Source organism: Pleurodeles waltl, chromosome 3_1 (genome assembly GCF_031143425.1).
Source record: "Pleurodeles waltl isolate 20211129_DDA chromosome 3_1, aPleWal1.hap1.20221129, whole genome shotgun sequence".
Lineage (NCBI taxonomy): Eukaryota > Metazoa > Chordata > Amphibia > Caudata > Salamandridae > Pleurodeles > Pleurodeles waltl.
In genome coordinates this window covers 399,309,197-399,333,671 of record NC_090440.1, presented here as the reverse complement: position 1 = coordinate 399,333,671, position 24,475 = coordinate 399,309,197, and the positions used below count along the sequence as shown (strand labels likewise).

Here is a 24,475-nt window from a genome sequence, read left to right as displayed (position 1 = left end):
TTAATACTGTTTGTGCGCTGCATAAATACTTTATACATTGCCTCTAACTTAAGCCTGACTGCTTTTGTGCTAAGCTACCAAAGCGTTAAGTATGGGCTAATTTAGCAACTTTTTGTGGTGCGCCCTGACAAGGATTCTGGCTATTGCTTGAAAAGGCTCACAAACCCCTCAACCAATTCCCCAATTTCTCACAAATAGCATTTGCTGGATGCACCAGATCCTAGCACCTTTTTCTGGTCTTTGCTGCAAAAGGTCTCCTTCTTTGGCCCTTTCTCGTCCTCCTGCTGGTAAACTTTTATTTATCCTTCATTTGGTGCTCCAGTCTTCAGTTTGTCGCTAGAGGGCTAGTACGTTATTGTGTGATAGATGGTTGCTTTCTTTCATTAGTACGACAAGGAAACATTCTAGTGGTCCTTTGGGTCACAAAGTGGTGTGTAAGGAAATGCCTCCTTGGCATGGTTACCCCCTGACTTTTTGCCTTTGCTGATGCCAAGTTATGATTTGAAAGTGTGCTGAGGCCTGCTAACCAGGCCCCAGCACCAGTGTTCTTTCCCTAACCTGTACCTTTGTTTCCACAATTGGCACACCCTGGCATCCAGGTAAGTCCCTTGTAACTGGTACCCCTGGTACCAAGGGCCCTGATGCCAGGGAAGGTCTCTAAGATCTGCAACATGTCTTATGCCACCCTGGAGACCCCTCACTCAGCACAGACACACTGCTTGCCAGCCTGTGTGTGCTGGTGGGTAGAAAATGACTAAGTCGACATGGCACTCCCCTCAGGGTGCCATGCCAACCTCACACTGCCTATGGCATAGATAAGTCACCCCTCTAGCAGGCCTTACAGCCCTAAGGCAGGGTACACTATACCATAGGTGAGGGCATAAGTGCATGAGCACTATGCCCCTACAGTGTCTAAGCAAAACCTTAGACATTGTAAGTGCAGGGTAGCCATAAGAGTATATGGTCTGGGAGTCTGTCATGCACGAACTCCACAGCACCATAATGGCTACACTGAAAACTGTGAAGTTTGGTATCAAACTTCTCAGCACAATAAATGCACACTGATGCCAGTGTACATTTTATTGTGAAATACACCCCAGAGGGCATCTTAGAGATGCCCCCTGAAACCATACCCGACTTCCAGTGTGGGCTGACTAGTTTTACCAGCCTGCCACACACTAGACATGTTGCTGGCCACATGGGGAAAGTGCCTTTGTCACTCTGTGGCTAGTAACAAAGCCTGTACTGGGTGGAGGTGCTTCTCACCTCCCCCTGCAGGAACTGTAACACCTGGCGGTGAGCCTCAAAGGCTCACCCCCTTTGTTACAGCACCCCAGGGCACTCCAGCTAGTGGAGTTGCCCGCCCTCTCCGGCCATGGACCCACTTTTGGCGGCAAGGCCGGAGGAGATAATGAGAAAAACAAGGAGGAGTCACTGGCCAGTCAGGACAGCCCCTAAGTTGTCCTGAGCTGAGGTGACTCTGACTTTTAGAAATCCTCCATCTTGCAGCTGGAGGATTCCCCCAATAGGATTAGGGATGTGCCCCCCTCTTCTCAGGGAGGAGGCACAAAGAGGGTGTAGCCACCCTCAGGGCTAGTAGCCATTGGCTACTAACCCCCCAGACCTAAACACACCCCTAAGTCGAGTATTTAGGGGCTCCCAGAACCTAGCAAGATAGATTCCTGCAACCTAAGATGAAGAAGGACTGCTGACCTGAAAGCCCTGCAGAGAAGACGGAGACACCAACTGCTCGGGCCCCAGCTCTACCGGCCTGTCTCCCCACTTCAAGAAAAAAGTGCAACAGCGACACGTTCCACAGGGTCCAGCGACCTCTGAAGCCTCAGAGGACTACCCTGCATCTAAAAGGACCAAGAACTCCCGAGGACAGCGGCTCTGCTCCAAAGAAGAAACATCTTTGCAAAAAAGAAACAACGTTTAAAGGACTGCACGTTTCCCGCCGAAAGCGTGAGACTTTGCACTCTGCACCCGACGCCCCCAGCTCGACCTGCGGAGAAACAACACTACAGGGAGGACTCCCCGGCGACTGCGACCCTGTGAGTAGCCAGAGTTGACCCCACCCTGATCCCCCCCAGCGACGCCTGCAGAGGGAATCCAGAGGCTCCCCCTGACCGCGACTGCCTGCTTCCAAGAACCCGACACCTGGTAAAGACACTGCACCCGCAGCCCCCAGTACCTGAAGGATCCGACCTCCAGTGCAGAAGCGATCCCCAGATGGCCCTCTCCCTTGCCCAGGTGGTGGCTACCCCAAGGAGCCCCCCCCCCCTTGCCTGCCTGCTTCGCTGAAGAGACTCCTGGGTCTCCCATTGAAACCTATTGCAAACCCGACGCCTGTTTGCACTCTGCACCCGGCCGCTGAGGGTGTACTTTTTGTGCTGACCTGCGTCCCCCCTGGTACCCTACAAAACCCCCCTGGTCTGCCCTCCGAAGACGCAGGTACTTACCTGCTGGCAGACTGGAACCAGGGCACCCCCTTCTCCATTGAAGCCTATGCGTTTTGGGCACCACTTTGACCTCTGCACCTGACCTGCCCTGAGCTGCTGGTGTGGTAACTTTGGGGTTGCTCTGAAACCCCAACGGTGGGCTACCTTGGACCCAACTTTGAACCCTGTAGGTGGTTTACTTACCTGCAAATCTAACAAATACTTACCTCCCCCAGGAACTGTTGAAAATTGCACTGTCTAGTTTTAAAATAGCTTATTGCCATTTGTGTGAAAACTGTATATGCTATTTTGCTAATTCAAAGTTCCTAAAGTTCCTAAGTGAAATACCTTTCATTTGAAGTATTACTTGTAAATCTTGAACCTGTGGTTCTTAAAATAAACTAAGAAAATATATTTTTATATTCAAAAACCTATTGGCCTGGAATTGTCTTTGAGTGTGTGTTCCTCATTTATTGCCTGTGTGTGTATAACAAATGCTTAACACTACCCTCTGATAAGCCTACTGCTCGACCACACTACCACAAAATAGAGCATTAGAATTATCTCTTTTTGCCACTATCTTACCTCTAAGGGGAACCCTTGGACTCTGCATGCTATTTCTTACTTTGAAATAGTACATACAGAGCCAACTTCCTACATGGTGTTTGTGCTTAGAGAAGTTATTTTTGTCTTTTTTGTTATGGTGATTGTGGTCTGAAACAGGACTTTATTATTTCCCCTGGGTGGCTTTCATTTTTGTCGCCTTTCTGTAGGCATCACTTTATTTTCTACTGGAGCAGTATTGGATGTTACTGTTGAGACATTTTACTTTTTTTCTATGCAGTGTTATGGTTGTTAACTTGTATCCATGACAGTCTAGGTGTACAGTGCTGTGGTTAGGGTTCTTCCTTCTTTGTGAAGTAGTTGTTTGAGACACTTACCAGTCTATCATGAATTGGTCTAACCTTTAGGATGTACTTCTTGCCTACCAATGCCTAGGTTTGGATGGTTTATGTTTTGCTTAATTGCTATTGAGGTGGATCATTTTGGCTATTTCTCTATCCACGGGGAACAGGTTGGATATTTGATATTTGAGGCGAGGAATCTGGAGGTAGACATTTTATCAGAAGAAAAAATAACTAAGCTTTAGTAATGGTCTTTATAATCAGGCTCCTCACCTAACTGCCTGCTTTCCTGTACTGAAGAGTTGTTACAGTGCTAAAAACATGTAACATGTTGGTTTTCTGTACTGCTCTCTTTTGAATTAGTCAAGCCCACCTTCTCCTTTAAGGGCATGCAGGGGAAAAAAAGCACAAGGACTGATGTCGGAGCAAAAGGTAGCACCATATATGGTTTCATGACACTACATCTGGGGAAGTGTCAGTAACTTAGAATCATGGCACCACCTGTTGGTGTGAAAGAATTATTGCATATTTTCTAGCGCTTTGAAGTGAAAAATGAGTTGACAAATTTGCAGGTAACTACAGTATCCATTAGAACTATTGTTGGCAAATGTACATAACTTTTTCTTCTGTGTTGGTGGTTTTGTATAATATATAATGCGGTTTCTTGCAAACACATGTTCCATCTACATATTCGATTTCCCCAAGTAAGACCTAATTAAAGTGATGATATGTTACAAATATTAGCCATACAATTGTAGACATGCCAAAATGTGCGTTTTGCAAATGATGGTTGGTTCTGTTCCACAATTATGACCTTTCCTGCCACACTTGGGTACAAATCTAGTGTTGCAGAAAAGAGGATTATTATACAGATAGGCAAACTGATGCAGATGAGACAACTCCCAATTTCATAAGAATGGGTCCAAGTCTCAATAGTTTCGGCGATTTCGTGTCAAGGCCTTTTCTGCTGACAGAGAGGATCTTCATCCCAGAGGCTCAAGACAGAGGCCATACAAAAACCTTATCATCCTCCTTTGCTAAAAGCTACCGGGCTGCCTATTTATCCTTCGCTCATGAACTTATCATCCTGCCTGCCAACGCAGATGAGAATAACAGTCACTGCTATTCGGCTGAACATTAGTTCTAATGTTCAGAAGAGGTACGCAGGGGTGAACCCTCTTGTAAGTTCAGATTTGGCAATTTTACTTTTGGTGCTAGGTTTAGTTTGGTTAGACAAACACATGAGGGTGGGGTTTGAGATATTAATATAAGGAAAGGTTTTTGATGGCACCACTGTTACAATACCATTTGTTATTCATTTTTTAAAATAAATATCACTGCCACTTTTTGGCTGATTTCTATAGTAGTTACCATTCATATTGTATGCACTAGGATGCATTTTGGTTTTTAAAGTACATCGTTAAAATATGGCCCTGGTATCCTAATTGTCTAGAATGTGCCTTTCCTTAGCGAAAGGGGTTGAGTTCCAATAGTTATCTCTGTGAAATATTGTACGATTGGTCGCTACCTAAAACACATCTCACTCAAGTAGTGCTCAGAATGTTGTGGTTCGGTTGCAGTCCAATTGGCTGCCTGTCTCAGGTTGGCACATTCACAAGGTCCTTAGTGTCAGGGGAGTCTAGAAAGACTATTATAGGGCAATGTTCTGGATAACCCAGAAATTGTATATGAGTTGCTTACTCCTGATTGAATAGGTCTTCCTCGGATATCTATGAAAACAGGCTAATAATAGGTAAACCAGATAATGTATACTATTCAAGTGTCCTTGCTTAATCATCATTAAAAGCATTCTTTTAGTTTATTAAAATATATGTAATGTTTATCAACTGTAGCAGAACAAGCATTGTTATAGCTGAATATTTTTTTATTACCTTAGGTCAGAAGAAATTCACACCCCACAAAACACTGGGCCCAGTAAGGAAGAGATCACTACAAATGACACAACTATTTGTGACAAGCCTCAGTGGCATACTCAGGATAACCTAAAGGAAACATTACAGACTGAGGTGTCACCGGGACAGGATCCAAATGAGCATGACATTCCATCCACTCAAGAAGACCTGTTTAGCCAGACCAGAATTGGTAAGACAGTATTTTCTTGTTAACAAATTAATTAATCTTAGTTTTAATTCTCCAGACCTACACATTGATATTTGACAAATGATTGTTTTAGGATTGCTATATTCTAGTCTTTAGATTGCTCTTACTTCCAAGCTTATATCCAGACACCAAAGGATTTTTTTAGTGCCAGAAATCTTGCAGAGTATCCAGCAGAGTTTGAAAGAATATCTAGAATGACACCCATATCATATGGATGCCTAAGGTTTACTTGGAGATACTGTTTCATGTTTCTTACTATGAAGCTTGGGCTCTCTCCATCCTTAAAAGTACCGATCTTACCATATTATTTCTGCTTAGTGTAGTACTCATTGTGAAAATAGGTCCTGTGAAAATTGACTTTTTTGTAAAAGTAAATACATAATATAGTATCTTTAGAGCTCACACATATGGTGGTGAGGAAAACCTTAAGGATTTATTGCAGTAAATTTTAAAATGATGTGCACCTTTTTGTTTTTCCTGATAAAAAGCGTATTTATTCTCTCTCTGCAGGTTCCGATAACAGTATGTTAGCGTCCAGGGCACAAGATTCAAGTCTTCTGTCATCCACCCCTGCAACCAGCTTACACCTACTTCATCTCTCAGGCCAGGGCTCCCTCGTTCAAGAAAGCCTCTCCGAGTAAGAATTAACTGTCAGATTCCCTCAAGGGTACAATAGCTTAATTTTTACATTCATAGGCGCTTGGTTTGCACATTTCTCACCAGGTACTAGCCTACATTAATTAGAAATGCCCGTGCTTCTACAAGGATGCCAAACCATAGCCAGCATATATGAATGCCTGAAAACTTGTATTTTTAATATTTAAATGAAGTTTAGGCATGTTTTAAGGGCATAGAATGAACACCCTGATTTATGTTTGGCTTTCTGCATGCATTATCTCTTGTCAAGCGGAGTACTGTACTACAGTAAGAAACCATATTTTATGACAGTAAATTAACAAATGACATTGCAGAACTCATCTATTGCCGGGTGCACTGTAATTTAAAATGCATAGATTAGTGTAGGAAGTCGGCTCTTAATACAGTATCTCAAAGTAAGAGATAGCGTGCACAGAGTCCAAGGGTTCCTCTAAGAGGTAAGATAGTGGCAAAATTAGATAATTCTAATGCTCTATTTTGTGGTAGTGAGGTCGAGCAGTAGGCTTATCAGAGGGTAGTGTTAAGCATTTGTTGTACACACACAGGCAATAAATGAGGAACTCACGCTCAAAGATTTAACTCCAGGCCAATAGTTTTTATATAGAAAAATATATTTTCTTAATTTATTTTTAGAACCACAGGTTCAAGATTTACAAGTAATACTTCAAATGAAAGGTATTTCACTTAGGTACTCTAGGAACTTTGAATAATCACAATAGCATGTACAGTATTGATAAAAATGGCAATAAGCTATTTTAAAAGCGGACACAGTGCAAAAATCAACAGTTCGTGGTGGAGGTAAGTAAAGGTTAAGTTCACAGGTAAGTAAAACACTTACAAGTCTCACAGTTGGGTCCAAGGTAGCCCACCCTTGGGGGTTCAAGGCAACCCCAAAGTTACCACACCAGCAGCTCAGGGCCGGTCAGGTGCAGAGGTCAAAGAGGTGCCTAAAACACATAGGCTTCAATGGAGAACAGGGGTGCCCCGGTTCCAGTCTTCCAGCAGGTAAGTACCCGTGTCCTCGGGGGGCAGGACAGGGGAGTTTTGTAGGGCACCGGGGGGACACAAGCAGGCACAGAAAGTACACCCTCAGCGGCACAGGGGCGGTTGTGTGCAGTGTGCAAACAGGCGTCGGGTTCTAGATAGGAAGTAATGGAGGGACCCAGGGGGTCACTACAGCGATGCAGGCACGGGGGCTCCGCGGGGTAGCCACCACCTGGGCTAGGTAGAGGATTGCCTGGGGGTCGTTCCTGCACTGGAGTTCGGTTCCTTCAGATCCTGGGGGCTGCAGGTGCAGTGTTGGTTCCAGGCATCGGGTCCCTCGTTACAGGCAGTCGTGGTCAGGGGGAGCCTCTGGATTTCCTCTGCTGGCGTCGCTGTGAGGGCTAAGGGAATCGTCTCTGGTTACTCACGGGCTCGCAGTAGCCAGGGAGTCCACCCTGAAGTGTTGGTTTTCCGCAGGTCGAGCCGGGGCGTCGGGTGCAGAGTGGAAAGTCTCACGCTTCCGGCGGGAAACGTGAAGTTTTTAAAGTTGTTTCTTTGTTGCAAGAAAGTTGCAGGTTGTTGAACAGGGCAGCTGTTCACAGGAGTTTCTTGGTCCTTGGTTGCAGGGTGGTCCTCTGAGGCTTCAGAGGTCGCTGGTCCCTGTTGGATGCGTCGCTGTTGCAGTTTTCTTCGAAGTTGGGAGACAGGCCGGTAGGGCTGGGGCCAAAGCAGTTGTCGTCTCCGTCTTCACTGCAGGGCTTCAGGTCAGCAGTCCTTTTTCTTGTTAAGGTTGCAGGAATCTAGTTTCCTAGGTTCTGGGGAGCCCCTAAATACGGAATTTAGGGGTTTGTTTAGGTCTGGGAGGGCAGTAGCCAGTGGCTACTGTCCTTGAGGGTGGCTACACCCTCTTTGTGCCTCCTCCCTGTTGGGAGGGTGGCACATCCCTAATCCTATTGGGGGAATCCTCCATCCACAAGATGGAGGATTTCTAAAAGTGAGGGTCACCTCAGCTCAGGACACCTTAGGGGCTGTCCTGACTGGTGGGTGACTCCTTCTTGTTTTTCTAATGATCTCCTCTAGCCTTGCCGCCAAAAGTGGGGGCAGTGGCCGGAGGGGCGGGCATCTCCACTAGCTGGGATGCCCTGTGGCGCTGTAACAAAAGGGGTGAGCCTTTGAGGCTCACCGCCAGTTGTTACAGTTCCTGTAGGGGGAGGTGAGAAGCACCTCCACCCAGTACAGGCTTTGTTCCTGGCCACAGAGTGACAAAGGCACTCTCCCCCTGTGGCCAGCAACATGTCTGGTGTGTGGCAGGCTGGCAGAAATTAGTCAGCCTACACTGGAAGTCGGGTATGTTTTCAGGGGGCATCTCTAAGATGCCCTCTGGATGTATTTTACAATAAATTGCACACTGGCATCAGTGTGCATTTATTGTGCTGAGAAGTTTGATACCAAACTTCCCAGTTTTCAGTGTAGTCATTATGGTACTGTGGAGTTCGTGTTTGATCAACTCCCAGACCATATACTCTTATGGCTACCCTGCACTTACAATGTCTAAGGGTTTGCTTAGACAGTGTAGGGGCATAGTGCTCATGCACCTATGTCCTCACCTGTGGTATAGCGCACCCTGCCTTAGGGCTTTAAGACCTGCTAGAGGGGTGACTTACCTATGCCACAGGCAGTGTGAGGTTGGCATGGCACTCTGAGGGGAGTGCCATGTTGACTTAGTCATTTTCTCCCCACCAGCTCACACAAGCTGTGAGGCAGTGTGCATGTGTGGAGTGAGGGGTCACCAGGGTAGCTTAAACCATGCTGCAGCCCTTAGAGACCTTCGCTGGCATCAAGGCCCTTGGTACCAGGGGTACCAGTTACAAGGGACTTACATGAGTGCCAGGGTTGTGCCAATTGTGGAGACAAAGGTACAGTTTAGGGACAGAACACTGGTGCTGGGGCCTGGTTAGCAGGGTCCCAGCACACTTTGAAATCATAACTTAGCATTAGCAAAGGCAAAAGGTCAGGGGGTAACCATGCCTAGTAGGCATTTCCTTACACAACCTCACCCCCTCCCCAAACGAAAGAGGATGAGACTAACCTTTCCCAAGAGAGTCTTCATTTTCTAAGTGGAAGAACCTGGAAAGGCCATCTGCATTGGCATGGGCAGTCCCAGGTCTATGTTCCACTATAAAGTCCATTCCCTGTAGGGATATGGACCACCTCAACAGTTTAGGGTTTTCTCCTTTCATTTGCATGAGCCATCTGAGAGGTCTGTGGTCAGTTTGAACTATGAAGTGAGTACCAAAAAGGTATGGTCTCAACTTCTTTATGGACCACACCACAGCAAAGGCCTCCCTCTCAATAGCACTCCAACGCTGCTCCCTGGGGAGTAACCTCCTGCTAATAAAAGCAACAGGCTGGTCAAGGCCATCATCATTTGTCTGGGACAGGACTGCTCCTATCCCATGTTCAGAGGCAAATGTCTGCACAATGAACTGCTTAGAGTAATCTGGAGCTTTTAGAACTGGTGCTGTGCACATAGCTTGTTTCTGGGTGTCAAAGGCCTGTTGACATTCCACAGTCCAGTTTACCTTCTTGGGCATTTTCTTGGAGGTAAGTTCTGTGAGGGGTGTCACTATTGATCCATATCCCTTCATATAGTATTCCCTGACTTGAGTGGGTTTTTGGAGCTACCCAGTCCAGATTAGTCTGGATCTTGGGTTGCAGTGGTTGAACTTGGCCTCCACCTACAAGGTGTCCCAAGTAAACCACAGTACCCTCCCTATCTGACATTTAGATACTTTGATAGAGAGGCCTGCTGCTTGCAGTGCCTGCAAAACCTTCTTCAGGTGGACCAGGTGATCCTGCCAGTTGGAGCAATATCATCAAGATAAGCTGCACTAAAGGACTCCAAGCCAGCAAGGACTTTATTCACCAACCTTAGGAAGGTGGCAGGGGCATTCTTTAAGCCAAAGGGCATCACAGTAAACTGGTAGTGCCCATCAGGTGTGGCGAATGCTGTTTTCTCTTTTGCTCCTGGTGCCATTCTTATTTGCCAGTACCCTGCTGTCACGTCAAAGGTACTTAAGTATTTGGCAGCACCCAATTTGTCTATAAACTCATCTGCTCTTGGAATGGGATGGGCATCGGTCTTGGTGACAGAATGAAGCCCTCTGTAGTCCACACAGAACCTCATCTCTCTCTTGCCATCTTTTGTGTGAGGTTTGGGGACTAAGACCACTGGGCTAGCCCAGGGGCTGTCAGAGTGCTCAATCACTCCCAATTCCAGCATCTTGTGGAATTCCACTTTGATGCTTTCCTTAACTTGATCAGACTGTCTACATTTTTTGTTTTTGACAGGCATGCTGTTCCCTGTGTCCACATCATGGGTACACAGCTCTTTTCCCTGACCAGGGGTTAGGGAAAAGAGCTCAGCAAACTGTTGGAGGACCTGCCTGCAGTGAGCTTGCTGTTGGCCAGAGAGGGTGTCTGAGTAGACCACTCCATCTACTGAGCCATCTATAGAGTCAGAGTAGAGGAGATCAGGGAGAGGTTCACTCTGTTTCCTGGTCCTTATCTGTAACCATTAACATGTTTACATCTGCCCTGTCATGAAAGAGTTTGAGGCGGTTCACATGGATCACCCTTTTGGGGGTCCTGCTAGTGCCTAGGTCTACCAAGTAGGTGACCTGACTCTTTCTTTCTAGCACTGGGTAAGGGCCACGCCATCTGTCCTGAAGTGCCGTGGGAGCCACAGGGTCCAGAACCCAGACTTTGTGCCCTGGCTGAAACTCAACCATAGCAGCCTTTTGGTCATACCACATCTTCTGGAGCTGTTGGCTGGCCTCAAGGTTTTGGCTTGCCTTTTCCATGTACTCTGCCATCCTTGAATGTAGGCCTAGTACATAGCCCACTATATCTTGCTTAGGCTCATGAAGAGGTCTCTCCCAGCCTTCTTTCACAAGAGCTAGTGGTCCCCTAACAGGATGGCCAAACAGAAGTTCAAAGGGGGAAAACCCTACTCCCTTCTGAGGCACCTCTCTGTAGGCGAAAAGCAGGCATGGCAAGAGGACATCCCATCTCCTTTTGAGCTTTTCAGGGAGCCCCATGATCATGCCCTTCAATGTCTTGTTGAACCTCTCAACAAGACCATTGGTTTATGGATGGTATGGTGTGGTGAATTAGTAAGTCACCCCACACTCATTCCACATGTGTTTTAGGTAAGCTGACATGAAGTTGGTACCGCTGCCAGAAACCTCCTCCTTAGGAAATCCCACTCTGGTAAAAATACCGATGAGTGCTTTGGCTACTGCAGGAGCAGTAGTGGACCTAAGAGGAATTGCTTCAGGGTACCGAGTAGCATGATCCACTACTACTAGGATATACTGATTCCCTGAGGCTGTGGGAGGTTCAAGTGGACCCACTATATCCACTCGCACTCTTTCAAAGGGGACCCCCACCACTGGAAGTGGAATGAGGGGGGCCTTTGGGTGGCCACCTGTCTTACCACTAGCTTGACAGGTGGCACAGGAGGCACAAAACTCCTTTACTTTCTGGGACATATTGGGCCAATAGAAATGGTTGACTAACCTCTCCCATGTCTTGGTTTGCCCCAGATGCCCAGCAAGTGGAATGTCATGGGCTAAGGTTAGAATGAACTCCCTAAACTCCTGAGACACTACAACTCTCCTAGTGGCACCAGGTTTTGGATCTCTTGCCTCAGTGTAAAGGAGTCCATCTTCCCAATAGACCCTGTGGGTTCCACTGACATTTCCTTTTGTTTCCTCAGCAGCTTGCTGCCTAAGGTCTTCAAGAGAGGGACATGTTTCTTGCCCCTTGCACAGTTGTTCCCTTGTGGGTCCCCCTGGGCCCAAGAGCTCAACTTGATAAGGTTCCAACTCCATAGGCTCCGTTCCCTCAGGGGATAGAACTTCTTCCTGAGAAGAGAGGTCCTTTTTCTTTTTCTGTGCTAAAGCTGGTTCCCCAGTCCTCTTTACTTTTCTCTTGGAGGGTTGGACCATTATTCCAGACTCCAACACCTCTTTTTCACCCTGAGCCTTGCACTGTGCCCTTGTCTTGACACACACCAGTTCAGGGATACCTAGCATGGCTGCATGGGTTTTGAGTTCTACCTCAGCCCATGCTGAGGACTGCAGATCATTTCCAAGCAGACAGTCTACTGGTATAACGGAGGAGACTACCACCTGTTTCAGGCCATTGACCCCTCCCCATTCTAAAGGTACCTTAGCCATGGGATGAACTTTAGTCTGATTGTTAGTGTTGGTGACTGGATAAGTTTGTCCAGTCAGGTATTGTCCTGGGGAAACCAGTTTGTCTGTCACCATTGTGACACTGACACCTGTATCCCTCAGGGCTTCTACTCTAGTCCCATTAATAAAGAACTGCTGCCTATATTTTTTCATGTTAGGAGGCCAGGCAGCTAGTGTGGCTAGGTCTACCCCACCCTCAGAGACTAATGTAGCTTCAGTGTGGACCCTGATTTGCTCCGGGCACACTGTTGATCCCACCTGGAGACTGGCTATTCCAGTGCTAACTGGAGTAGTAGTAGAAGTGGAACCTTTATTGGGATAGGCCTTGTCTTCAGTTTGGTGTCCCTGCTGATTATAGCTACGACACCAGGCCTTTTTGGGATAAAGGTTTTTACCCTTGTACCCAAATAAGGATTGTGAAGAGGCTTTGGACCCACCCTCCTGAGCAGCTTTTTGGGGCCCTGTAGAAGACTCTTTACTTTTTCCATTGGATGTCTCAACACTCTTCCCCTGGGGAGTCTTCGTGACCCCTTCCTTTTGGTCACCCTCTGTGGAAGTCTTGGTCACCCTAGTCTTGACCCAGTGGTCTGCCTTCTTTCCCAATTCCTGGGGAGAAATTGGACCTAGGTCTACCAGATGCTGATGCAGTTTATGACTGAAACAATTACTTAAAAGATGTTCCTTCATAAACAAATTATACAGCCCTTCATAATCATTTACACCACTGCCATTAATCCAACCATCCAGTGTTTTGACTGAGAAGTCAACAAAATCAACCCAGGTCTGGCTCGAGGATTTTTGAGCCCCCCTGAACCTAATCCTGTACTCCTCATTTGAGAATCCAAAGCCCTCAATCAGGGTAGCCTTCATGAGTTCATAGGATTCTGCATCTTTTCCAGAGAGTGTGAGGAGTCTATCCCTACACTTTCCAGTGAACATTTCCCAAAGGAGAGCACCCCAGTGAGATTTGTTTACTTTTCTGGTTGCACAAGCCCTCTCAAAAGCTGTGAACCATTTGGTGATATCACCATCTTCATATTTTGTTACAATCCCTTTGGGGATTTTTAGCATGTCAGTATTTTCTCTGACCTTATTTAAGTTGCTGCCACCATTGATGGGAGCTAAACCCATCTCTTGTCTTTCCTTGTGTATGGCTAGGAGCTGTCTCTCCAAAGCCAATCTTCTGGCCATCCTGGCTAGCAGGAGGTCATCTTCATTGAGGCTGCCCTCAATGCTTCCAGAGCTGTTGGACTCCCCTTTGGGAGAAGCAGCAACTCTGACTATCACTTGTGGAGTCAGGGTTTGAGGAACCGTGGTCTCCCTAACTAGGACAGGAGGGGGAAAATTGTCCTCCTGGTCACTAGCTACCCCCTCTGTAAGGTTGTCTTCAGAGGGGTTGTCTCTAGCAAACTCTCCCAAAAGCTCCTGGAGCTGTACTTTGGTAGGGTTTGATCCAGTTTCTATCTTTTTGATTTTGCAGAGAGTGCTTAACTCTAACTCTGACATCCTAAGATGCAGGTAAGGGGTGAGGTTGAGCTCCACCACCATCTCTTCTGTACTAGACATTATTTCTCTAAAAGTTGGGATGCTTTTTTAAGAATCTAAAACTCTCTAGAACTTAATCTAAACTTTTACAAAACTTTTAAACTCTAAAAGAAATTCTAACAGGGACTAACACAAGGCCCTAGCAGGACTTTTAAATTTTTTAGAAAAATAGCTAAAATTTCAAAAATCAGTTTCTAATGACAATTTTTGGAATTTAGTCATGTGATCAGGTATTGGCTGAGTAGTCCAGCAAATGCAAAGTCTTAGACCCCACCGCTGATCCACCAATGTAGGAAGTTGGCTCTGTATATAGTATTTCAAAGTAAGAAATAGGGTGCACAGAGTCCAAGGGTTCTCCTTAGAGGTAAGATAGTGGCAAAAAGAGATAATTCTGATGCACTATTTTGTGGTAGTGTGGTCGAGCAGTAGGCTTATCAGAGGGTTAAACATTTGTTGTACACACACAGGCAATAAATGAGGAACACACACTCAAAGACTTACTCCAGGCCAAAAGGTTTTTATATAGAAAAATATATTTTCTTAGTTTATTGCAAGAACCACAGGTTCAAGATTTACAAGTAATACTTCAAATGAAAGGTATTTCACTTAGGTGCTCTAGGAACTTTGAATAATCACAATAGCATGTACAGTCTTGGTAAAAATGGCAATACGCTATTTTAAAAGTGGACACTGCAAAAAATCAAAAGTTCCTGGGGGAGGTAAGTAAAGGTTAAGTTCACAGGTAAGTAAAACACAAGTCTCAAAGTTGGGTCCAAGGTAGTCCACCGTTGGGGATTCAAGGCAACCCCAAAGTTACCACACCAGCAGCTCAGGGCCGGTCAGGTGCAGAGGTCAAAGAGGTGCCAAAAACTCATAGGCTTCAATGGAGAACGGGGGTGCTCCGGTTACAGTCTGCCAGCAGGTAAGTACCCGCGTCCTCGTGGGCAGACCAGGTGGGTTTTGTAGGGCACCGGGGGGGACACCAGCAGGCACAGAAAGTACACCCACAGCGGCACAGGGGCGGCCGGGTGCAGTGTGCAAACAGGCGTCAGGTTTTAGATAGGAAGTAATGGAGGGACCCAGGGGTCACTTCAGCGATGCAGGCAGGCACAAGGGGGGGGGGGCTCCTCTGGGAAGCCACCACCTAGTCTAGGTAGAGGGTTGCCTGGGGGTCGTTCCTGCACTGGAGTTCGGTTCCTTCAGGTCCTGGGGGTTGCAGGTGCAGTGTTGGTTCCAGGCGTCGGGTCCCTTGTTACAGGCAGTCGCGGTCAGGGGGAGCCTCTGGATTTCCTCTGCAGGCGTCGCTGTGGGGACTCAGGGGGTCGTCTCTGCTTACTCATGGGCTCGCAGTAGCCGGGGAGTCTTCCCTGAAGTGTTGGTTTTCCGCAGGTCGAGCCGGGGACGTCTGGTGCAGAGTGGAAAGGCTCACGCTTCCGGCGGGAAACGTGAAGTCTTTAAAGTTGTTCTTTTGTTGCAAGAAAGCTGCAGGTTGTTGAACAGGGCCGCTGTTCACTGGGGTTTCTCGGTCCTTGGTTGCAGGGCGGTCCTCTGAGGCTTCAGAGGTCGCTGGTCCCTGTTGGATGCGTCGCTGTTGCAGTTTTCTTCGAAGTTGCGAGACAGGCCGGTAGGGCTGGGGCCAAAGCAGTTGTCGTCTCTGTCTTCACTGCAGGGCTTCAGGTCAGCAGTCCTTCTTCTTGTTAAGGTTGCAGGAATCTAGTTTCCTAGGTTCTGGGGAGCCCCTAAATACTGCATTTAGGGGTGTGTTTAGGTGTGGGAGGGCAGTAGCCAATGGTTACTGTCCTTGAGGGTGGCTATACCTTCTTTATGCCTCCTCCCTGTGGGGAGGGAGGCACATCCCTAATCCTATTGGGGGACTCCTCCACTCACAAGATGGAGGATTTCTAAAAGTGAGGGTCACCTCAGCTCAGAACACCTTAGGGGCTGTCCTGACTGGTGAGTGACTCCTCCTTGTTTTTCTAATTATCTCCTCCAGCCTTGCCGCCAAAGGTGGGGGCAGTGGCCGGATGAGCGGGCATCTCCACTAGCTGGGATGCCCTGTGGCGCTGTAACAATAGGGGTGAGCCTTTGAGGCTCACCGCCAGGTGTTACAGTTCCTGCAGGGGGAGGTGAGAAGCACCTCCACCCAGTACAGGCTTTGTTCCTGGCCACAGAGTGACAAAGGCACTCTCCCCATGTGGCCAGCAACATGTCTGGTGTGTGGCAGGCTGGCAGAAACTAGTCAGCCTACACTGGAAGGTGGGCATGTTTTCAGGGGGCATCTCTAAGATGCCCTCTGGGTGTATTTGACAATAAATTGCACACTGGCATCAGTGTACATTTATTGTGCTGAGAAGTTTGATACCAAACTTCCCAGTTTTCAGTGTAGCCATTATGGTACTGTGGAGTTCGTGTTTGACAAACTCCCAGACCATATACTCTTATGGCTACCCTGCACTTAAAATGTATAATGTTTTGCTTAGACACTGTAGGGGCATAGTGCTCATGCACCCATGCCCTCACCTGTGGTATAGTGCACCCTGCCTTAGGGCTGTAAGGCATGCTAGAGGGGTGACTTACCTATGCATCGGCAGTGTGAGGTTGGCATGGCACTCTGAGGGGAGTGCCATGTCGACTTAGTCATTTTCTCCCCACCAGCAAAACACAAGCTGTGAGGCAGTGTGCATGTGCTGAGTGAGGGGTCCTTAGGGTGGCATAAACCATGCTGCAGCCCTTAGAGACCTTCCCTCGCATCAGGGCCCTTGGTACAGGAGGTACCAGTTACAAGGGACTTACCTGAGTGCCAGGGTTGTGCCAACTGTGGAGACAAAGGTACAGTTTAGGTCAAAGAACACTGGTGCTGGGGCCTGGTTAGCAGGGTCCCAGCACATTTTCAAATCATAACTTAGCATCAGGAAAGGCAAAAAGTCAGGGGGTAACCATGCCAAGGAGGCATTTCCTTACAGGGGGCATATCTAAGATGCCATCTGGGTGCATTTTACAATAAATTCCACACTGCCATCAGTGTGCATTTATTGTGCTGGGAAGTTTGATACCAAACTTCCCAGATTTCAGTGTAGCCATTATGGAAGTGTGGAGTTTGTGTTTGACAAACTCCCAGACCATATACTCTTATGGTTACCCTGCACTTACAATGCCTAAGGTTTTGCTTAGACACTGTAATGGCATAGTGCTCATGCACATACGCCCTCACCTGTGGTGTAGTGCACCCTGCCTTAGGGCTGTGAGGCCTGCTAGAGGGGTGACTTACCTACGCCACAGGCAGTGTGAGGTTGGCATGGCACTCTGAGGGGAGTGCCATGTCGACTTAGTCATTTTCTCCCCACCAGCACACACAAGCTGTGAGGCAGTGTGCATGTGCTGAGTGAAGGGTCCCCAGGGTGGCATAAGACATGCTGCAGCCCTTAGAGACCTTCCCTGGCATCAGGGCCCTTGGTACCAGGGGTACCATTTACAAGGGACTTATCTGAGTGGCAGGGCGGTGCCAATTGTGGAAGCAAAGGTACAGTTTAGGGAAAGAACACTAGTCCTGGGCCTGGATAGCGGGGTCCCAGCACACTTTCAATCATAACTTGGCATCAGCAAAAGGCAAAAAGTAAGGGGGTAACCATGCCAAGGAGGCATTTCCGTACAATTAGTCATGCAAAATTTTTGAAGACTTTTATAGAAAAGTCTCCTAAACTTCATTACATTCATGTTTGCTTATGTGCCAGTGTTAATTGCTAACACTGGCACAAAACTGGCATACTCACAAAACAATTAGATTATTTTATGTCTGATAATACAAATAAGATTAGCTTTTTTTATAGAACTTTCTGTAATGAAGATTCCTTCTATGTATGCTTGATTTGTATTACTTTCTGCCCAGCCATTTGGTATCGTAGCACTTTGTCACTTATTTTTAAATGACGGCCTAGTCATATGAAGTCTAGTTATAATGCATGGGATTCTATAATCCCTGTATAAACAGCAGTTTCTAATTTCTTTATAATCAGCAGCTTGTGATTGTGACGCACCGAGTCACCAATTATAAAGAAAAGACGTCAGAACTGAACTGTTATAAGTTACTGCATTTGAGTTCTGACCTCACAGTGCCTGCTGCCAGAGCCAGTAGCCAAGGTGAAAGGCAGGTCGGGTCATGTAGCATAACTGAAGCAGCTGTTTAAAGCAACGAAAAGGAAATTGGCTTTGTTTCTTCTGCTCTATTTTAATAGCTTACAATAACAAGCAGAGAGCATGTTTACTTTGTGCACTCCTCAGCTAGGGAAAGGCTAGAATTTTTCTGCATGTTTGTACACATTCGGAGCTACTGCAGTTTTTTAAAAAACTGACTGTAGTGAACTGTTCCTAACATCTGTTTGCAACACAAATCTAACAGGTTTTGATGTGTTTAATTTTGCATTAGAGGGTTTCTTTTAATTCCTCATGTTTGTTTTAAGTAGTTTGTGGGAAAGGTGATAGTGTGACCACATTTAAAACACCCTTTGGTGTACATAATAAGGATAACGCAAGTCAGGTTGGAGTCCCATAATCTTATAAAAGAACTCGTCTTTTAGCCTTGTTCCTTTATACAGTTATGGAGCTCCTCAGTGACTGGCAATATCCTTAGAATGTATAGCAGGAGTACTTTATCCCTTATATATTACTGCATCATATAATCTTCATGTTTATCCCTATATTCACAGATTTCATTTCATTTCGGGGTTTTCATAGAACGCATCGGGGGATATCATGGCCCTAAAAAAGCTCACTATCATACCTCTGGGCAAGAAACCCCAACATAGCCTCTCTAAATGCCGCAAGAAAATAACCTGAAAACAACAAGGGTCTCAGTTCCTTTCTAAAATGAAGACGGTTATCCATAAGATGAAGATCCAGTTGCAGGAAGTTCCATTGATGGCTGCAAGGTGCAAGAACGAACCTGTTCTTGTTTTCCTTATTCTTGTGGATTTCGCTAAATTGCCAGACCTCAAATCCCGTACCAGCCTATAAAATTCAAATCTGATAGGTAACAGAATTGCTTGCTTCCAAATCTCTAGGCAAATAGCCTCATTCAAAGATTGTTTATAAATGTGTGAAAAATGGGCAAAGAATAGGAGCTAGTCGAGAAAATGTAAAGTGCGGGAGCCAGACTTAACCTCTGTCACCAACTTAAAGACCTACTCTTCCGCATTGTGTTCCAAATCTCCCTAGTGAGTAGAATCCCCAGCATGGAGCCCATTGCGAACCACAAAGAGCCACTCCTGCTTACTGGTCTTCAAAGGAGGAATAATTGTTATCGAACTTGTCTGTAAAACAATGCCCCACATCCTCGCAAAATTCTTTAGTAAGGGGAATTGATAGGGATAGGTAATTCGTCTGAGCAAGCTCCCTAACAATTTTAAATAGTTCTTTTAATGAGTTACTATTCTCTTCAGTCCATTTTAAGTAGTAGTCTAACTTTGCTCTTTTCAGGGCTTTATGGTATTTTTTTAGTTCTACTTTATATTTTACATAGTCACCTTTAACCTTTGAGATCCACCACTTATGTTCAAGCTTTATGCATATTCTTTTAGTTATTTATAATTCCACTGAATACCATTTTTCAGAAGGACGTCTCATTTAATGCTTCACTTCTCGTATTAAAAGAAATCTCCCTTTCGTTCTGGGGCGTTATAAAGTGAATAGAGAAGTTTTCCTTCGATATGAGACCCCATGATTTCTTGAGTTTGTGTATGGGAGCCACTATAACCATTAGGGAGAGCAAGTGAAAATTAAATTAAAAAGTGGTTAGTCTACGATAGTGGGCTAATACGCAATATTTTTGTGGTTTTAATGTTAGAAAACACCAAATCCAATGTTTGGTCTACTCTGTTGGTTTTAATTGGAGTATATTCATGTCATTCTCTAATCGCTTGCATAGCTCATCCTCATCTTTCTTGTCAAAATGCAGGTTAAAGTCACTAACAATCAGATAGGATGCAAATTTTATTATGTCCCTATAATGTGCAGCATATATGTGCTGCACCCTTTAGGAGCTTATCAAAGGCAGGACCTTTACAAAACGTACATTGCTAAACTTCAAAATCCTTGTCTCATGATGCATTGCAGCATCAACAGTGAAAACGCTGAATAACAGTCTTATGGGGAGAAGGAAAAGTGAAGCCTGACTGATATGCTTGCATTGAAGCATCCCCTCTAAGACTCCAGGAGCTTCCACTGTGCATGATTTTTCATAACGACAGATGCCTCACAGAGCCTGTGCTTTTTTCTGGCTTGAGTCCGAAGGATCACAGAACACTTTGGAGTTTTCACAACTCAGTTTTACCACAAGTTACTGACTGATCCTTTTTTTCGAAATTAGGAACAATTTTTTGTATCAGAATGTCTTTCCTCATTGTAAAAAACCTCTTCTATGGGAGGTAGAATGCAGCTACTGACCCACACAAGGTGTTTGTGTTCTGCCTACCATCTTCACATTCAACAAAAAGCTGAATTTTGAAACATGTCAAAAAGACTGCAAAGCATCAGGAAGGTATCAGGCTCACCTGCAAGCTTTAGGATATGATGGTGAAGCAAGAAAACAGAAGAAAGCAGACAAGCCTTCAAGACCTTGCACCATCTGCTTAAACAGAAATGGTACCCTGTAAAGACGCTTCATATAGAGGTCTAAAGAGAGAAGGTCAAATAAAGGTAAAAAAAAGACATCATCATTACCATTCTTACTGACACTCGTGATCAGCGGCAAAGATCACAATGTCACTATCGAAGTCTTTGGTCCGGATGCACTCGCCATCACAGACTTACTCAACATCTACTCACCAGCACCCCATCAAAGATTCTCCTAGTCTTTGATGCCAAGGCACTCCTAATAGATGGGAACTCGTACATCTTCCCCGTCCGAACAAACCCGCCAGCCGTCACACACTCATAGTCAAAGCACTCCATGGGCTTGACTGTTTCTCCTTCACCATTGATACCGTCTCTTCACTTGATGTCACTGCAGCCCTACATAATGTTGGATGTGCTGCCACATCATGCCTTGATATCACAAAGATCATTGTCTAAGCTCTCAACTTCATCATTTTCCTTTCAAGCTGCACTCACCAGCTAAGGACCCTTTTCAGGTCATTAAATCTGCCACCACTGCCGTGGATGGTCTCTTGTCTGGCAACCATGTCATCCATCAAAAAGATGTTAGTGACACCTAGAGAACCATTGCCTGCAGGATAACCCAATCATGAATCTCCTCAAGAGAAGAAGGACTCTCCACTCGGTCTGACAGGTGCAAAAAGTGTAGATCTTAGTCTCTTTCTTCGTCAAGGTCGTTGTCTGATGGTAATGACTCTAATTCATCTTACTGTCTCAATGTAGACAATAGTACCACCTTCCATGATGTTCTTGTTATTGGTGCTGCTAAACTGAATGTCCCAGAAGATTGACAAGCTACAGTAGCAATCATTTTGGAGACTTATCAACTGTTGGCTTCTCGTGCATTTGGTTCCAGGCCGTCTTGAGATTGCAGAAGAGAAGAAGTTACTGACAATTTTGCTACAGTAAAGGTGTCAATTCCTCAACTTCTCAAAGAATACAAATCACCACAGCAGGAACTGAAGTTCTTAACATGAGATCAGAGGCCAGGCCTTATCATAGTAACATTAGATCAGTTAGACGACAGCACCACTGCACAAGGAGAACAAGTGCATAAACGTCATAGGAAGGAAGATGTGCTGCACAATTATTGACGGGAAAACAGGTTATGATCATAGGCAATAACGCTAACTTCTGGACTCTGGAATGTTGGCCGCATTTGGGATTTGGTTCGACGACAAGTTGTCTTTTGAAGTTCAGATCAGGAAGCTTGCAACAGGATGTTTTGGTATCTTAAGAACAATCAGAAAGTTAATATGAATTTGGTCAAATACTACCCAAAGAACAGTGGTACAGACGTTAGTCGGATTGGCCCTTGACTATTTCTCAGTCCCTGCTTGGAAGACTGCAGATTGTTCAAAACACTGTGGCCCATCTACTGTTGAGGCTCCCAAAACAATATTCTGTCTCAAAATCATTGGGCAAACTTAATTGTCTCCGTGCTGTGTCTCTCATGTTGAGCTTTTATAACAAGGGTCTGATCATGTTACATCATTTGTTTCAGCCGTATTTGCCATCAAGATCCCTAAAGTCATTAAATGCCCTTTTAGCAGTGACTCTCAAATTTATAAAAAAGCAAAAGTAGGGGCAGGTTCTTCACATATAACGCAGCCAAACTGTGGAAACTTCTCCTTATAAATTTCACAAATCCCCTGATGGTCTCAGTTTTAGAAAGTCTCTTAAGACTTGGCTGTATGAGTGTGTTTGGGCATGCGTGGTAGGTCCTTGTCTGCCTTCCTCCCTTTTAGCGCTGGGAAGCCCTCATTGGGCATCTATGCGCTTTTTAAAGGCGAATAAATAGAAATAGAAATTACTGCTACCACTTTAAAAAACATCAGTGCAACGACTTTTTGAAAACTACAAAGGGGACATCTGGATGGAGATGAATTAATTTATAAATGTCCTCCTGAATTATAGACAACAAGACTTTGAAGAAATTATTTCAGAAGGCTCCTTGGTTGTTAGGTGAGGCCATGGACTCAGTGAGCTGGCGGCAGCAGAATAATGCCATATAGTCCCTATTTGAATGTTAACACGCCTTGGACTGATGATCCTGAAACGTACACTCATTTAAAAAATCTCTTTATTGAATTTTTTGCATAGTAAATAATGGCTAATCTCAGAGTAATTTGCAGTGAGTAATCACAGGAATCTGGGAAAATAGTTATGTTTACATAATAGTTGCAGATATCAGTTTAAGCAGTACAGTCAACCGTCTGGTAGACGGGTTGGTTATTCATGCATACTGGTGACAATCCCTATAAGAGCATCCCATTATGTGTACAACAAAAAAGGTTTTGATATTCAGAATGATAAAAATGAGAAGAAACCCAGCCTGCACATGCTCCCAATGTAAGAAAAAGAATGACAAGCAGTTGAGCTCGGAAGTATTGATTATATGATTTGGAAAAACAATATGGGGGGGGGAGCACATGGGAAACAACTACCCCAAGCCAGTTAATGTATTGGGTGGGCAGGAGAGGGGGTGGCAGTGATGTAGCAGGCAATGGAACATCCAGAGGATTATCAGTGTTCCAAAATGCAGATTGAAAGTCAGCTAACAGGGGGTATTTCCGCAGCCCTCTAATGTCCTCTCTATTCAAGACTGCACGCTCTGCCTGGGCCCAGGCATCCGCAGAGCATGCCCAAGTGGAAATCAGAAGAGGGGTGGGTGATTTGCATCTGCGTATGATCAAGTGCTTGGCTAGGAGGAGAGCCAGATCAAGGAATGGTGTGTGACCCTGTTTGCAAGGATGTTTTAACTGTGTTGTGTAAAGCAAAACACAAACCCTGTGGGATAGCGTAACTGGATGGACGGAATGCGGAACCAATCAAACATTCACCCCCAGTCACAGATCTGGGTTTAATCCATCCATTATTTTGCTCACCATGCCACCCCAGTTTGAACCCAGCCATATGCAAATCAGTCTTGACCCTGTTCCTCATGGGAACAGTCCAGCCCGAACTGCCAGGCCTGGTTCTCCCTGGACCGGAAACAAGCATCCTGGGACCGGTTTCAGGGTTTCACCCCTCATCAGCCAGGCTAGCTTGAATCCAGTGGCACAGTGAGCCCGGGACCCACGTCTGGGCATACCCGGCGCACTTAGGGCGGCAAAAGCAAAGCAAAACACAAACGCTGTGGGATAGCGTAACTGGATGGACGGAATGCGGAACCAATCAAACATTCACCCCCAGTCACAGATCTGGGTTTAATCCATCCATTATTTTGCTCACCATGCCACCCCAGTTTGAACCCAGCCATGTGCAAATCAGTCTTGACCCTGTTCCTCATGGGTGCCAGATGAGTTGTGACACCCTGCCATTATTGGGCAAATGATGGGCACGCCCAGAGCATGTATAAAAAAAAATCCTCATCAGTCACAAAACAGCAGGGATAGGCAGCATCCGTGAAGTGGAAATAGTGGTTAATTTTGCTAAGGATGAGGTAGGTCCTATGGAACATGTAATACTGTATGAGCTGAAAGCAGGCATTGCGAGACACTAGCACAGGATAAGCGAGGATAACAGGATATTATTGGTCGGTGCAAGGGTGGCCCAGGTCACCATCCCATTGCAGCCTCAAGGGGGCAAGTGGGATGGCCATGTGTGTGTGCGCAAAGAGCTGGTGAGCCAGCGTGTTAAATGACAGCTAGTCCCCTTAATGTGTAGATACTGAATTGTGAGGTGCTCCTGCTGTATGTTGCCCCAATGTTCTCCAAGTGCATAAATAAGTGTAATGTATAGCAAGTGACCTGTCTCCCCTGTGGCGTACCCAGCAATGGAACATATGGCATCGTTGTCTGAGAAAGGAAGAGGCATCTCCAGAAGCAGCGGTAGGCGACTAGTAGAAGAGTGGGTGGGGGTAGTGTTGTTCTAGAAATGGGGTGGAAGAGGTGTAGAATGCGCACCACAT

At 45.8% G+C, this 24,475-nt stretch overlaps 1 protein-coding gene across 8 annotated transcripts in view; it reads left to right on the top strand.

The window, feature by feature from the left end:
- The window catches only part of TP53BP1 (tumor protein p53 binding protein 1), an 848,450-nt gene that overhangs the window by 166,585 nt on the left and 657,390 nt on the right, over nucleotides 1-24,475 (top strand). For all 8 annotated transcript variants that reach the window (XM_069222604.1, XM_069222600.1, XM_069222601.1 and 5 more), the window contains exons 8-9: nucleotides 5,244-5,449; nucleotides 5,978-6,104. In XM_069222604.1, the coding sequence (XP_069078705.1) occupies nucleotides 5,244-5,449; nucleotides 5,978-6,104 (333 nt within the window). The remainder of the gene's footprint in view (nucleotides 1-5,243; nucleotides 5,450-5,977; nucleotides 6,105-24,475) is intronic.